At 44.3% G+C, this 15,506-nt stretch overlaps 1 protein-coding gene across 2 annotated transcripts in view; it reads right to left on the bottom strand.

Annotated features, from left to right (window-relative positions):
• The window catches only part of CNTNAP5 (contactin associated protein family member 5), an 807,958-nt gene that overhangs the window by 340,075 nt on the left and 452,377 nt on the right, over positions 1-15,506 (bottom strand). For both annotated transcript variants that reach the window (XM_019749551.2, XM_019749552.2), the window contains exons 9-10: positions 10,709-10,858; positions 7,677-7,848 (exon numbers count right to left, since the gene is read on the bottom strand). In XM_019749551.2, the coding sequence (XP_019605110.2) occupies positions 7,677-7,848; positions 10,709-10,858 (322 nt within the window). The remainder of the gene's footprint in view (positions 1-7,676; positions 7,849-10,708; positions 10,859-15,506) is intronic.

Raw genomic sequence — 15,506 nt, 5'->3', positions numbered from 1 at the left:
CAAAGTTAGAAGCAGTACAGTGCAAAGACAGGCATGACGTCTTCAACCAGACTGTGGTTTGTAGCCAGGCTCGGCTATGTACTCAATGTGTGACTTTGGATGAGTTACTTAGTACCACTGTACCTTAATCATCTCATTCTGCAAAATGGAGTTAGTAACATTACCTACATTACAGGGTTGTTGTGAGGATATATATATATATATATATATATATATATATATATATATATATATATATATGTACTTATAAGATACCCTGGCACACAGTAAGCATTTCTTGAAGAGTAACTATTAATATGGCCTGTTCCTCATATTTTAAAGTGTTGTGTGCTGCCAAGTTCCCCACGGGCTGGGCTTTAAGTTCTCTTTTAGCCGCTGCTGTCAGCAGAGTCTTTCCCATTGAGGCACACAGATACCCAGCACGCCGCCGTTCTAAGTCCCATCCTGATACTCTCTACCTGGCCTGGAATAGCCCAGCATGACCTCCTTAAACCCAGCTCAGTCCTCCAGTTCCTGTTGCATTCTGGCTTCCTCAGTGACACTCCCTTGACCTGCTCTGGCTCCCCAAGCCATCAGTCCCCTCTCTCTGCACTTTAGGCAATAGGCCACCAACATTTATATGGGTAGAGGAATCAGCCAATTCTTGATTTGAATCTTGACACCCCCCTAAACACACACACACACACACACAAAACAACAACAAAAAACACAAAAACAAACAAACAAACACAAAAAAACAAAAAAAAAACAAAAACAAAACAGAAAAATAACACTGCCAGGTAACCTCAGGAGCTCACTGAACTTCCATGATCATCCCTGGTCTTATTTGTAAAATAGCAATAATGAAGCAAACCGAGGGCTCCCACGTTTGAGTATGCAACAGAATCACCTGGAGACTTGTTCAAACTCACATGACTCCCCTTCCCCAAGGTTCTGGCCCAGCAAATATGGGCTGGGGCCTGAGAACATGCATTTCTAACAAGTTGCCAGGTTATGCTGGTGTTGTTGGGTCTGAGAGCCAAGCTTTAGAACACTTGTGGGTCTTGCAGAACTGTGGCTAGAAGTAAATGAAAGAATATTTAGAGAATGTTTGTTCAGTAACTGTTATATAAAGTATAGCCCTTGCTTTTCCTCCATGAAGTAGACTAAAAATAATAAATAAAAACAGCTGAAGCGTTCTTGTTTTGATTTGGGCCCCATCCCCGTAAGTTAAGAGAGAATACCATATTGTCGCATTTCTCATTTTAGAGTTAGAAGCTCAGATTGTGTGGGCATTGCCCTTACAATAACTTTTCTGGCACCCAATGGAAAGGTTTTCCATTTAGAGAAGAACTAAAACATATGTATTATCCTGCAATGTAATCTTTTGATATAACATACTGTTTTTAACAAACTCCCACACATGGGGTGAGTTTTTAGCATGAGTCTGTTTACAGGACGTCATCCAACATAATTGTGGGGGCAGAGCCCCAGAAAGTAGTTTCCAGGCTCTCAGCCTCACATAGACAGGTGCTGGCTCAGGTAGTAAATGGCCAGCAACTGTGATTGCATGGCCATCAGCTGTGGCTAGTTGGCCGTCAGCTGTAACCAGTGAGCCATTGGCCACAATATAACTGCTGTGGCTATGCTAGCAGAAAATGGGGGCTAGCAAGAAGATGGCGGCTGGGCTGGCAAGCGTGGATGGCGGTTTGCGGACAGTGTGGATCCAGCCTCCAGTGAGAGTATAGTGCCGCCAGAGAGAATATAGTGGTATGACTCCCCTACCTATGGCTCCGTGGGTGTTCCTTTTTGGCCTCACCATATCCTGCGTTCTTGTGTGGGGAGTGGGAGCAGAGACCCAGCAGGGTCTCCTGCATGACAAATGGCGCAGTGAGCAGGGTCTCCCGCACGACAATAATGTTTCCCCACTCTCCGTATTTACAATACTCCAAACTCTGAACCAAGAAGATAAGGATCTTGACCAGAGAGTATAGCCGATGCTTTTCTTAAAAGAGAGAAAGGGAAGAGGTTATGGAGTGAAAAGTACATTTCATAACTTAGTTGGCTGCAAGAAATTTAAAGCAGTGTTCCATATGTGATTCACTCATTGGAAAAAACTGTTTAATTTTCGAGAGGATTAGAGCAAAAAGGTCTCCACAGGATGCAATAATAGCAAAAACCACGGGGGCAAATCCCCTGTATCAGGACCTGGCTTTACCACACTGTGCAACTTCCATTTCCTTCCATGCAAAACCAGAGCTGCATGATCTCTGAGGACCTCCCCCAGGGCCATAACTCTATCAGAAAGAGACCAAGGAAATGAGACAGGTGACCATAGAAACCCTTTGCTGGCACCAAAAAACCAGATGAAATCAGTCTCTATCCATCTTTATGAAGGTGTGTAGCAATGTTTTTTGGTGGGTAGAATCACTGGCATTACAATGGCACCCCTTGACCCTCCCACACACAGGGTGTGAGGCTTGCTAGAAGGAAAGATCAAGGATCCAGCTGTGCCTTTCAGTGGTCAACTGTCCTGAAAATAACAAAAAGGCAAGTCATGTTTGTTGGCAGCTGCAGATAGTCTAAGACCATACTCCCTTCCAACCAAAATATCCCTTCACTCAGGCACATCTGAGGGTCTTTGTTTATGTATATTCACAAAAGTTTTTTGTTTGTTTGTTTGTTTGTTGGTTGGTTTTTGTTGTTGTTGTTGTTGTGTCCCTGATCAGGGGGACAGCTGCTTGGGGGACCAGCTGGAGAAGAAGCCATCCCTCTCCCTACTCCTCACCCCTTTTGTATAGAAGCCATGCAATCCCAAGGACTCCAGGGTTAGAAGCTGTAGGGCAGTGGTTCTCCAAATCTGGTCCCAAGACCATCCCAGCAGCACCCTGGATTTGGTAGAAACACCAATTTTCTGGTCAACTACTATAATATCAGAAACTCTGGGGTGCTACCTGGCAATCTGGGTATTAACAAGCACCCCGAATGATTTTCATGCAGACATGCTGGAATTGACCTGCGTGATTTAAGAAGCCATTCACTCCCAGGCTCGTGTAAATTCAGGGTCTGCACATGCATGAATCTACAAATAAGGACCGCCTTGAATTTTGTGTCCTAGGCACATCACATGCTTTTGTCACCCTATCCAGGCCCTGAGACCAATGCTTTAGGAGAATCCAATAACCACAGCATTGACACCAAATGGATGGGCCTTTCCCTAATGGGTGGTGGGTGACTGGTCACTCAGAGAGGCAGCTCCTGTGAACAAGCGAGAAACAAAGCCCAAGGGAGCCACAGGGCAGACTGATTAGAGAGTGTTTGAGGTATACCTGTGGGGAACCATCCCAGAAACTACTGGGGGTCACGTGGCCATGGTAGTGGTGGGAGGAGCTTCAGAGGGAGACCTGAGCTTCTCCTCTCCCCATGGAAACTAAGAGTTAGCAACTTTTGGCTACGGGAATAAGCATGCAAGATTTACTGAGTATCTCCTATTTACTAGACATGCAACTGAGCCCCTCATGTCTCACACTGTCTCATTGATTGCTAAGTGCAAAGGTCGGTTTTATGATCCTCGTTTTGCAGAAGAGAAAACACAGACAGAAGGGTTAAATAATATGTGGTATATCTCAAGCTACTGAGTAGTGGCCTGGAAATTCGACATGCTTTACCACTTCTCACCTGTGTTGCCACTTGCACTGGGATTACTGAATTTCCACGGGTGTGACTTCCACTCCCCCATTTTAGACAACTGACTCCTCAGCACTCCTGCTTGCTCTTCATTGTGGATACTGTCTCCTATTCAAAATCTTAGACAACATTTTGTGATTTGTTTCTTCTGCTCTGGACTTTGAACCCTGGAGGACTGGACATGACACCTGGAATTGACTTGTTGGATCCTTTGAGAAAAGTCCTAGCGAGAAGTACTCTTGACCTGGACCACCGAGACTGGGCCACCCTTACTTCACTCAGAACCTGCCTGACATTGCACATCACTTTCAATGCCCCCTTTTTAAATGGAATCTCATTTGAGTCACCTAAAGTTTACAAATAATTTAATACAGTGCATGCCCATAAAAACTGTTCTGTGGTTGGGCAGCAGATGGGCTTATACAATTAGAGCCACAGACACACAATGACTGAAATGCCTTTGGGGTAGATAGTACATTGGTCACCTCTGGACTGCAACTTTAATCCTACAACCATGGAAGAGTTGATATATATCTCTAGGTCTTCGTTTACCCTATTTCAAAACTAAACTGGGAATACTGATGCCCTGTACTCCCAGGGCTTATGCAGCCCCCACCACATCGTATTCTACTCTGGTGTTTACATAAGTCTGCCCCACTCATTCAGCCCTGCCCAACAATGAGGCTGAATAACTGAGGGTATTACAAACAGGTGTTCAAAGCACGAAGCATTTATTGAGGGTGACTTGGCTCTGTGATAGTTTAGACTATCATGCCTTGCCTACCTCAAGTCCAGGGGGTTGCAAGAGATAAGTGTAGCTCCTGCAGAACAGGGCTTTGGGGTGTAGAGGACACGATATTGGAAAGCCAGCCCGCAGCGTAGGGAGAGTAGCTGCACAATGTTTTCTAGAGGTTTAGAAAGACTATTGAAAGACCATGGGATCTGTTGGGAGTTCTCCATTCTAGCCCTAAGTGAGATTTCTACAAGGTATTCTACCCCCTTCTCCAACCTCTCCTTGGAGTGTCAGGCACTGGGCACCTCTATAGATGGAGCTTCCTAAAGCCAGCACTGTCCCTGCAGCCACAGCCGTGGGCCGGGGTAGTTACAGCAAGTCCTTTCTTTCTTATGGCCAGAAGATTTGGAATTTGCCAATCATTGAGACGCAAGCTGTTAGTTGAGGTTCCTATGTCCCTGGGAAGGGACCCTCCCAGCTTTTACTCAAAGCCTTGTACCAAGGAGGGTTTGGGAGCTTGCATGGGCTGAGCAGCAGACCCAGACACTGTCTCAAAGTGAACATCCTTAAAGGATTTCACTGGAGAAAGTGCTTAAGATTTCAAAAAACGTGTGACTCTTCTGTGAATGTGACCTTGGTTTTGCCATACTGGCTTTCCCCCAGTAACTAGCACCAAGAGCATTTTAGTGTGTAAGATGGCCAGCATGGAAGGGAAGCCGGGAGGACTAGATCCCTTTCACAGAGAAGTCAGATTACTCTGAGAGGGGAAAAGCAGGGATAGGGCAGGACAGCCACTGTGAGGCCAAAAGAAGGCCTGGGTGTCCACAGCCTCTAAGGGGCAGAGAGGAGGGTGGTCTGAGAGAGAAGAGACTCAGGCCAGATCAAATGCTGCCCTCCCTGGACTTTCCAGACAGAAGCACAGGTAAGAAAAACAAGTCAGACTCTTCTCCACCCCTACCTCTCCCACCACCCCCACTCCGACCCTCAAGGGCAAGCTCCTTAAGGCAAAGACTTTGCCCTTGGCCCCCTTAAATCAGGTTTGCATCAACACAGGAAAAATGAAACACAAAACTCAGAAACCACTTGCTTTTCTAACCTCTAACCCTCTCCAACAAATGTTAAATGTAAGTTCAAGAAATAATTAATTAAGCAAAGCGTTTTATCACAGTTTTCCCTTCTGTGAGAGACCCTGTCTGGTAAATCAAGAAAAACACACCATTTACCACAAAACTAAGCACAATCCCTTATTCTTATATAGTTAACCAAAACACGATTATATGTAATACAATTATACAGACTACAATTACACAAAAGTAATGATGCAGTGTAGATGGCAATGACTTTTGTGTAATCAAAAACAAGATCATCCCTGATTAGACATGAAGGCATTGATCAGTGTTCCCTCTATTGATCTACACTGTGTAGAGCCTGGGCTGGCTGACACTTCCCACCATCATTCACAGGACTCCAGGGGCGGCCACCACTCGGGGCAGCATCTTTTATTCTGCGGTCTCTAAACTAGCATATTCTAATGAAGCACACATGTTATTACCCACGTGTCCAGCTTTTCAAATAGAGAAAAACACAAGCTAAAGTAGAAGAACCAGAAGTCAGTGTGATGTGTTGACTATCACGTGTGCAGTGGTGTTATCAGAGAAGCGTGCTCATCAAGTTCTAATGACACCATTCGTCCCAAGCCTTAGAGGAGATTCGGATCTGTGTAGCTGATGCCTGTGCACTCAGGAGAGGGGCCTGCTGCTTCTCACTGCTCCCCTGGACTCGGATAGTCACCTCCAGCTCTGGTGGGTTCTCTTTCGATCCATCTTTCTCACTATTTCCCGAGTACCCTTCCTACTAGTAGGCAGATCTGAGCACCTTCCTTTCTGACTCTCACCTAGAGCAGAAAGACAAACTCCACAGGCACACGCCATTCTTCTGATTGATGCTGGTCCACATCTCTAACCACATTCACGTCCCGTGCTCCACCTGACTGACCAGCTATCCCCATGCACAGACTTTTATCACATCTAAGACACCATTCGTTAGAATACATACCACTATTTTAAATGCCACTAAGATAAATAAATGTTGCCAATTAAACTACTACCATCAATTGTAAAATGTGTCCAAATATTACAGATTTCAAAATGAAAAACAGGTGTCTTGAATTGATGAAGTCTTGCAAGCATGATGCCTCCTGTGTCTATGCCATTTCCCTTGCAGCATCCTGCCAGCTCATCCCACACGCGCACATTTGCCCCTCAGCCGGGTCTCTCCCGTCCTGTAAGCTGCAGCACAGCACCTCTCCCTGAAAACCTGAAAACCTCCTGAATGTCCCTCTCCCTCGGCCAGACTAAGTTGTTACTCCCATATGTCCTACCAATAAGGGTGCACGTCTTGGTCATGTATTGCACTTTATCGTAATGGCTAATTTTTTTCCTGATGAAAATTGAGTAAAGACCCTATTTCACCAACACATAGGCTAGCACTTAACACATATTATTCACCCACTTAATAAATGATATTTTAACGGGGGGGAGGGGCGCAGAACGGGAGAAATGAAGGGGAAAAGCACTAGAGGAGAAACATGATAAACCTTGCTAAAAAATTGCAATCAAGCCTCTTTAATGTTTTCCAGTGTGTTTTTGAATCTAGAAACTTCCAATATAAGAGGAGCCAGATCCCAGGAGACGCTAAGAGAGACACTGAACTTTTGCTAGATTTGCAAGTTGCAGAAAGTACTCCTTCTCGGTCCAGGGTCTGGTTTCTTCTGGGCCAAAAATGCAATTGGTCAGGGGCAGTGACAGCAAAGGCCAGTCAGCCCGGGAGTCTCTGTCTGTGGATGGGAACTGCCCCAACCTCTGTTACATGCTTCCAGCACGCCTGATGCTCACGTTTTGTGCTAGAGAGGACACACACTGCAGTAAAGAATAAAATGGTTTAGGAGAAAAGTCATTCCTTCCTCCTTTATGCTTTACTGTTAACTTCAAAGTAATCAAATGGTGTTTATGCACCAAATTTTAATCCTTTCACAAATTTATAGTTTGATTTAATTTGCATATCCCATTTACTGCAAGTCAACATGAAGAGAGACTCAACTAATTTAAACCATTTTTCTCTGGGTCTGAAATCCTTTCAGAAATATTTTCCATTAGGCAACTCAATTATATCTAATGTGACTAATGTCAGTGGATTTGAATTTTGCTTAAAGAAACTCATATTTAGAACAGTGAGAATAGGAAGGGATGGGGAACAGAGGAGAAGAGACAATAATTACCTGTCTTTGATGCTACACAGATCAATGTGTAAATCACTAAAATTCCCCAGGGAACCTTGCTGAACTGAAATGAGGTCCTTGGGCTGGTTATCAATAAAGATGAGCCTCATGCAGCCTTGGAAAGCCTTAATGGGATTTAAGCATTGGGAAGCGGTGAGATTGTCAGGGCACCCTGTGAGACAGAGAAAAAAATGAAGAAGAATCCTGAAATGATCAGTCATTGCTTTGGCGACCTATCAATGGAAGACCTTGAGGTCTAATTATTGTGGTGCTTTTTCATTCATAGCAGTGCACACATCTTTTGTCGTAAATCCTAGCATTTTCAGAGAGGGGGCAGAATTGGTACAAAATAAGGCATACTCAATCACTGTAGAGAACAAAAACAAATATATTAAAAGGAATACCAATGCTATAACATGTATCTCATTCTTACTTCATTTTTCCTCTTGGTAAGCTATGTGCCATTCTTCTGCATGGTATACCTCACTCATCCTACAGTAGCCACATGTTATAACTACTTGGGAAGGTCAGTTCTGTCTTAAAACACACTTTTAAATGCACAATTCAATTTTAAATTACATGTTCACAGGAAATTATGCTTTGGGTTAGGATGACAGCAGAGTAATTATGTGGTTAATTGTTAGCATTAACAGGCTTAGTTCTTGACAAAGGTACACACAGGAATGTAAGTGGAATTTTGATGTGACGTGCAAACCAAATCCAGATGCTAAAGAAACTATGGGTTTAACTGCACATAGTTAAAGGGTTGTAAGAGCACATGTGAAAGGTTAACGCTATACCTTTTTAACGGGTGTTCTTTAATAAAAGAAATGCATCGTACATATTTAGCATAGCTTGAAACTAGGGCATATCTATTATACTTCTCATGAAGACAGAGAGAGAGCAATGTAGGTGTATGAGTGCTTGAGTTCTTCATAAACTCCATCCCAATTGTTTTAATAGGTTCAGACCATATGGGAATGTAAGCTTGAAAACACAGCAATAACCCATAAATAATTGGGAATTATTTCAGCCATCTCTAATAGACAGTCACTGCTGGGCTGACGCCCGGCAGCTGGTTAACAGCTCACAGGCACACACACTATAAAATGAAGAGAAATGTTACGACTTCTAATTGAAGCTATAGAGAGAATTTATGTAAGTTGACTATTATTACTCAAACTCATTTTTCACCTCCCTTAAGTTTACAGTCTACATGTAGGGCACTTGTTTAAACACTGCTCAAATCACAGCTACATCTCCACCTTCTGAGACCATTGCCATTAAGACCCCCCTCTAAGAACTCTTCTTCACCTGGTGGAGGGGGGCCGTTTTCACTTTGAGGCACTCAGGTGCTTACATATCCTCATTATTCTACATTATTTTTCACACAAATAAATACAAAGTTGTTTTTCCCTCTTGTGGGAAACACATATGATCCAAAATTACACAGTGTGTGAAGTGTATCTTTGGGGCCCCACGACCCTCTTTCTACAGCCTTTGTGCTTCATTAGTGGGTGTCCCTTTGTTGTCCCTAGTGGCTTGTAGAGAACACAGATCTGAGGGCAAATCCCCATTCTACTACTCACAAATTATTTCATGTCAGCAAACACCATAGAAGCAAACACTTTTCTGTGAACTGGGGCTACTATTAGCTACCTCACATAGTTACTGCATGAATTAAATGAGGCAAGACACATAAAACACTTACAGAAAATGAAAGTGTTTCCATCTTAAAATAATTTGTCATCCATGCACACATGGGGAATATTGGGAAGGAGGGACAGAGGCCCTTCCTGAGGCTCCACAATCAACCCACACATACACTGCTCCACACTGCTGCCTTCTCAGGACACCTGCAGATGTAGACTTCATCTGTGCAAGTCCCTTTTGTATTTCAAAGCTTACCCACATGTCACAGGTCTGAGAGAAGTGATTGGTAAATTCTATTATGGAGACTGTACTCTATGATTTTACCCAGAACTTCTCTTCAATTTCTTCATGGAAAAATAATGGGCGACTGTAGACCAAGTCCAGTCCACACATACACGCACAAAGGTTGAAGCCAGTTTGTCCATTCCCTGCCAGGTAGGAAATCCTGTGCTTACATGTAAATGTTGATCTCACTGAACTCTCCCAGTAATTGTGCTTTGCTTTTCCCTGGCCTAGATACAGAAGTTCAGGGGCTATAAGTGTCTTTCTTGCTCAAGGTCAGATGGCTATTGAGATTAATGAATATTTAGACTAATTACTCTTTAGAGATTGTTTCTAAAATTGTTTCTATAAACAACTGACTAAGAAATTGGATATTAATATTTTAATAAAAGGAAAACATTGAAAAAAACTAAATAAAAAATATATGCATCTGCAAAATGCAGTGAATGCCTAATCGTATATTTTTCATCTTTACCAGTTTGCCCTGTGTTTTTATCTTAGGAAAGGTTCCCAGGTTCCACCCAGCACCGGAGAGGGCAGAATCTCTACTGGCTGCCCCGGTGGAGCTACAAGTTCATGGGCCTTCTATGTCTTCCCCATTTTTAGCTGCCGCTCGTGGGCATGGTCTCCCAGGATGTGGGGAAGGAAAGGACAGGGGATTGAGACACCAAAGCGGCACAGGAATGGCCCGGATGGCTGAGCGAGCTGGCTGTTCCCTCCCACCCGGATATTTCCTCTTTCAGACACTGCTGACTGTGGGTACTTTCTCCAAGTTTTCGGCTGAGTTTCCCCTTTCTAATGTGATCACAGAGCTGTGCATGGCTATAAAAATCTCCTTTGGACGTGTTATGTAACTTTAGCTCTTATAGCTAAAGTTCTTTTTTTTCTTCAGCACTGACCTAGATAATTTATATCTGCACAGCTGTGAGACAGTTTGCTTCTCATTATTTTGCGTGCGTGTGTGTGTGTGTGTGTGTGTGTGTGTATGTATTGGAAGAATGGTCTAATTGACTAAGAAAGAATCATCAGAACGAAATAATTGTTCACTGTAGTCTCTCTCGCACCTTTATTTTCCACCTCCAAAGCTGGGAACTTACCTCCAAAGTAGTAGCTATTTCCAGAATAAATCTGTATCTGGATAGTGTCCTGAGCGGGGGATGCTGCATCGTTATCCAAGGTGAGAGTGATGCGGTTTCTTCGGGCGTTGATACTGACTGAATGCCATAGGCCGTCATTCAAGTCGCTGCCTGGAAAAGAAACAGGACGGGCAGACATGGGGGTGACTGATTTGGGGAGGTGTGGGGAAAGTGGGGTCCATTTTCCTGGCCTCCTCTGGTCCCTGTGCATTCTCAGAGTGGTCCCCACTCATCACTTTGCTTAAATCAACACCCTAGCTTCTTCCCAAGAGTCCTTTTTCTTTTTTTTACCACTTCATTCTATGCTTTTTTTTAAAGTGGCTGAACAACTTCAGATGTTTGGTTTAAAAACAAAAGGGCAAAAACACGTATTGGTATGTATGCTACAACCAAAGGTAGGTAACACATTAATTGACCTATTGTGATATAAATTCAGAGTAAAAGGCTGAAAAGAACACCCTCAAAATGTTCCTGGTGGTTGTATCTCTGGGTGGTGAGATTACAGGCAATTTTAGTTTTCTCATTTTTTTTCTACTAATGGTTTATACTTCTATTTTAGTAAAAATAAACTATTTTTAAAGGCAAAAGTAAAAGAGGGAATCTAGAGCCCAGTTAACACTGCAGAGTGTGTGCAGTGGTTCATGCCCCATCATAAGTAAACACTGTTTGCTAAAACAGATGGACAGAGCAGCAACTACAAGACAATCCCTGCCCTGGGGAGTTTGGGCATTAACATCACAGGTCTCGACCCTCAGGTAGGCCATAGTTAAGTGGAAGAGCCACATGCAAAGTGGATTAAAATCCTGTCCTTTGAGTATTTCTGGCTAGCGGTATAGACAGTGAAACAGGTAAATACCATTTGCAATTCTGGGGGAAACAGTAAATGTGGAAGCGAGAAGCAAGAAGGCCTGATTAACTCCACATAAGGATCCCAAAAAGGCTTCATGGAAGAGGTGGTGACATTTAGGGAAGTTTTGCAAAATGAGCAAGAATTTGCTACTCCTAGAGCAAGAGTTCTAGGAGACAGAGAACTTATACAATGAAGCAAAGGTCAGGAGTGAGAAGCAGGAAAGAACAACAGGAAGGTGGGTGGGAAGAGGCGCCACTCGACCAGGGGCCTCAGATGCCCAGGCTAAGGCAGGGTTTCAACTGTGTCCTCTGACACATGACTCTGGAGGGCACTTTACCCAATTCTGTGAGAGATTCTGAGGATGGGCCCCGGGGGTTTGCATTTTCAGAAGGCCCTCTGGGTGATTCTAATGGGAAGCCCACAAGGGCAATCACTGCTTTGAAACATGGGCTTCTATGAGGGGTCTGAGCATGGGAATGGCCCGGTTAGAGGTGCACATTCAACGACTCTGGCGGCAGAGGCAGGCAAAGGGAGCTGGGAGGAGACAGGCTGGAAGCAGAATCAGGGGGGCCTATTGCTTGCACAACCCCAGGAGACAGGATGATGAGGGTCTCAGCCAAAGTAACAACAGTGAAAATGAACAGTAAGGGGGGTTAAGAGCTATTTCTGGAGGTCAAAGAGATCACACTTGGTAGAGCTTCCTGGCACAGTCCCTGAGAACCCAGCTGGGAAGCCTACATTCAGAATCAGCGCAGCGGTCTGCCTGGCTCCTGAGAAAAGCTACTGAAGCACATGTGCCCGAGGATGGTGAGAGGTGCTGCCCAGGGAGAGCTCAATACCAGGCTGCAGCCCAGCTGCATGGCACTGGGCAGCCTTGGCCCATCTGCTCAGAACAGCACAGATGGAGGGGCCCCTCCTACATTTGCAGCCAGCTCCCTTGCAGTCAGTCTTCCCTTCAGCCCTGAACATCTGTTTGGGGTGGAGGGGAACCCAGAGGCTGCTCAGCCTGGCTGCCCACCTTCTCCCTAAGGCCAGGGTTGGGGTCTTAACCACAGGGATTCTACTAATGAGGTAGAGGCTCTGTCAAGTGTCTCCTGGGATGCACATTTCACTTCTATCAGGGGCAGCTGGAGGACAAAGGGGCTGTCGTCCTCACTTCTTTTACTTTCATTTGCATAGTACTCTAAATACATCTGCATAACATAGGAGACGACATGTGCAGACAGACTACAGACTGGGCTGGGAGTCAGTGAAGAGTTCAATGTATAGGGTGTAAATAGCCCCTAAGGGCCCACATCCCACTAGGCATCAGCTACAGTAGAGAAGGAAGTGCACATGGAGGCCACAGAATGTCCTGTCTAATTAGAGGTATGGACATGACCTAGTCATCTTACAGATGAAAACAAGGTGAGTTGGCAGGGACAGATCATTAGCTTGTCTTCTGATTCTGGGCTCTTCCCTTTCCCACATCACTATCCATGTTTCTGTCTTTAAAGTCACGTAATGCGGGTTTGCTTCGTTGTGTGTTTTTTCTTTTTCTTTTTCTGTGTGATCTGCTTTTCCATCTGATTTGATCTCTTTTCTCTGTGCCTGCATTGTCCCTGGTCCCTGCAGGGGGAACCTGTGTGAAGTCTTAGCTTACTTCAGATGAAAATTATTAGAAGAGTAGTTCTTGATGCTGACCACACAAAGGGGTCACCTGGGGAGCTTTTGAAAGGACAGGTCCTGGGCCCCACACCAGGCTAATTAAGGCAGACTGCTGGGGTGGCCCCAGGCCTTGGAAGTTACAAAGATCCCCAGAGATTCAATTGTGCAGCCTGAGTTGAGAACTAGTCCATTAAGGAAGGTTTCAGAAGAGTTAGGGAAAGAAGCTGGGAAAATCAAGACTAACTTAGAGGAACTGACCTGGGACTAGACTCCAAAGCAAACCAAGTGGCATATTTCCTCTGAAAACCTGCTTTCTACCCCAAACTCCTGCACTACATTCTGTTAATCCACCCAAAATAACAAGTCTAGAGGTTCTTAAAGCTTTACTTTTGAATAACGCTCTTTTGAAGGTACAAGTTTAAATGCTATTAATTACTCACAAATTAGAGAAAATCAATCTATCTGGGTGCTTTCCTCCCAAAACTTCCCTGAGATAAACAGCTCTGAAAAAAGAAGTTTCCAGGGGGAAGAACAGGAAAGCAATATGTGGGGACAGAGCCAGGTGTGCAGTTTCCAGGCTCTCGCCCTCATGTGGAAAGGTGCTCACTAAGGTAGTAAATGGCCATCAACTGTGATTGGATGGCCATCAGCTGTGGCTAGTTGGCCATCAGCTGTAACCAATGAGTCATTGGCCACTAATATAACTGCCGTGGCTACGCTAGCAGCAAATGGGGGCTAGCAAGAAGATAGTGGCTGGCAAGAGCGGATTGCAGTTAGCAAGTGAGGTTGGTTGGCAGAGAGAAGTGGATGACAGGTTGCGGATAGTGTGGCTCCTACTTCCTATGTCTCCAACCCAGCCTCCAGCAAGAATATAGTGGTATGACTCCCCTACCTATGGCTCCGTGGGTGTTCCTTTTTGGCCTCACCATATCCTGTGTTCTTATGCGGGGAGCTGGAGGTGAGACCCTGTATGACACCCTGCATGACACAATACCTGTGAGGCCAGGTACACCTTGATAGGTCAAAGCCTCCATGGGGGTAGTGGTGGGGGGGAGAGGGTAGAACAGTGTATTTGGGGCCACTTTGTGGCACTAAGCACTTAAACAATTTTGGACTTGAGGATTGAAGGTGAGACTTGGGTTCTGAAGAGACTGTTGGATGATAACAAACATAAAACTTTTGAACTTTAAAGTGATGTCAAATGTATTTGCCATCTCCCAGACTGGCAAAGTATAAAAACTAATTATATTCAATATTACTGGACGTACAGGAAAGCAGGCAATTGTGCAAGTTGTTGGTGGTAGCATAAGTTTGTGTATTCTTTCTAGAAGGCAATATACCAATAAGTGTCAAAGACCATAAAAATGACATACCTCATTTGTCATGAATTTTATTCTGAAGACTTACTCCTAAAATAGTAACAGAGCTATGGCCAAGATTTATGGTGAAGATAGTTCATGGTATCATTATTTATAATAGCAAAATTTCACAACTACCAATATTTCCAATAATAATATGTTAGCTAAATCAAATATGGTGTATTTAATAGTATGGTGTGGGGACAGAGCCCCAGAGAGCAGTTTCCAGGCTCTCGGCCTCACATGGAAAGGTGCCGGCTTGGGAAGTAGATGGCCATCAACTGTGATTGGATGGCCATCAGCTGTGGCTAGTTGGCCATCGGCTGTTACCGGTTAGCCATTAGCCACTGATATAACTGTCATGGCTAAGCTAGCAAAGTAGTGTAGTGGCGTGGTGGTGTGGCAGCCTGGTGTGGCTTGGTATGGTGGAGTGTGGATTGCGAATTGCAGAAAGGTGGACTGCAATTAGCAATTGAGGTTGGTTGGCAGAAAAGCGGCCGTCAGGTTGCAGATAGTGTGGCTCCTGCTTCCTATGTCTCCAACCCAGCCGCCAGCGAGACTATCGTGGTATGACTCTCCTATCTATGGCTCCGTGGGTGTTCCTTTTTGTTCTTACCATGTCCTGAGTTCTTATGTGGGGAGCGGGACCAGAGACCCCACATGACACCCCACATGACATATGGGACATAATGTAGTCATTAAAAATCATAATGTCCAAGAATGCTACTGATATCCTAATAAGTGAAAAACTCTAGGTAATTAGTATATGTAGCATGGTTCCCATTTTGTTAAAAATTATCCCAAAGAGAAAATACTGGAATGACAATGAATAATAGTATCACAGATTATTTTTGTTTTTTCTTATACAGAGTGCTGGGATTTTCAAAGTTTCTAAAAAGAAAAT

The sequence above is a fragment of the Rhinolophus sinicus genome, linkage group LG01, assembly GCF_036562045.2.
Source record: "Rhinolophus sinicus isolate RSC01 linkage group LG01, ASM3656204v1, whole genome shotgun sequence".
NCBI lineage: Eukaryota > Metazoa > Chordata > Mammalia > Chiroptera > Rhinolophidae > Rhinolophus > Rhinolophus sinicus.
This window is presented reverse-complemented; position numbering and strand designations above follow the sequence as displayed.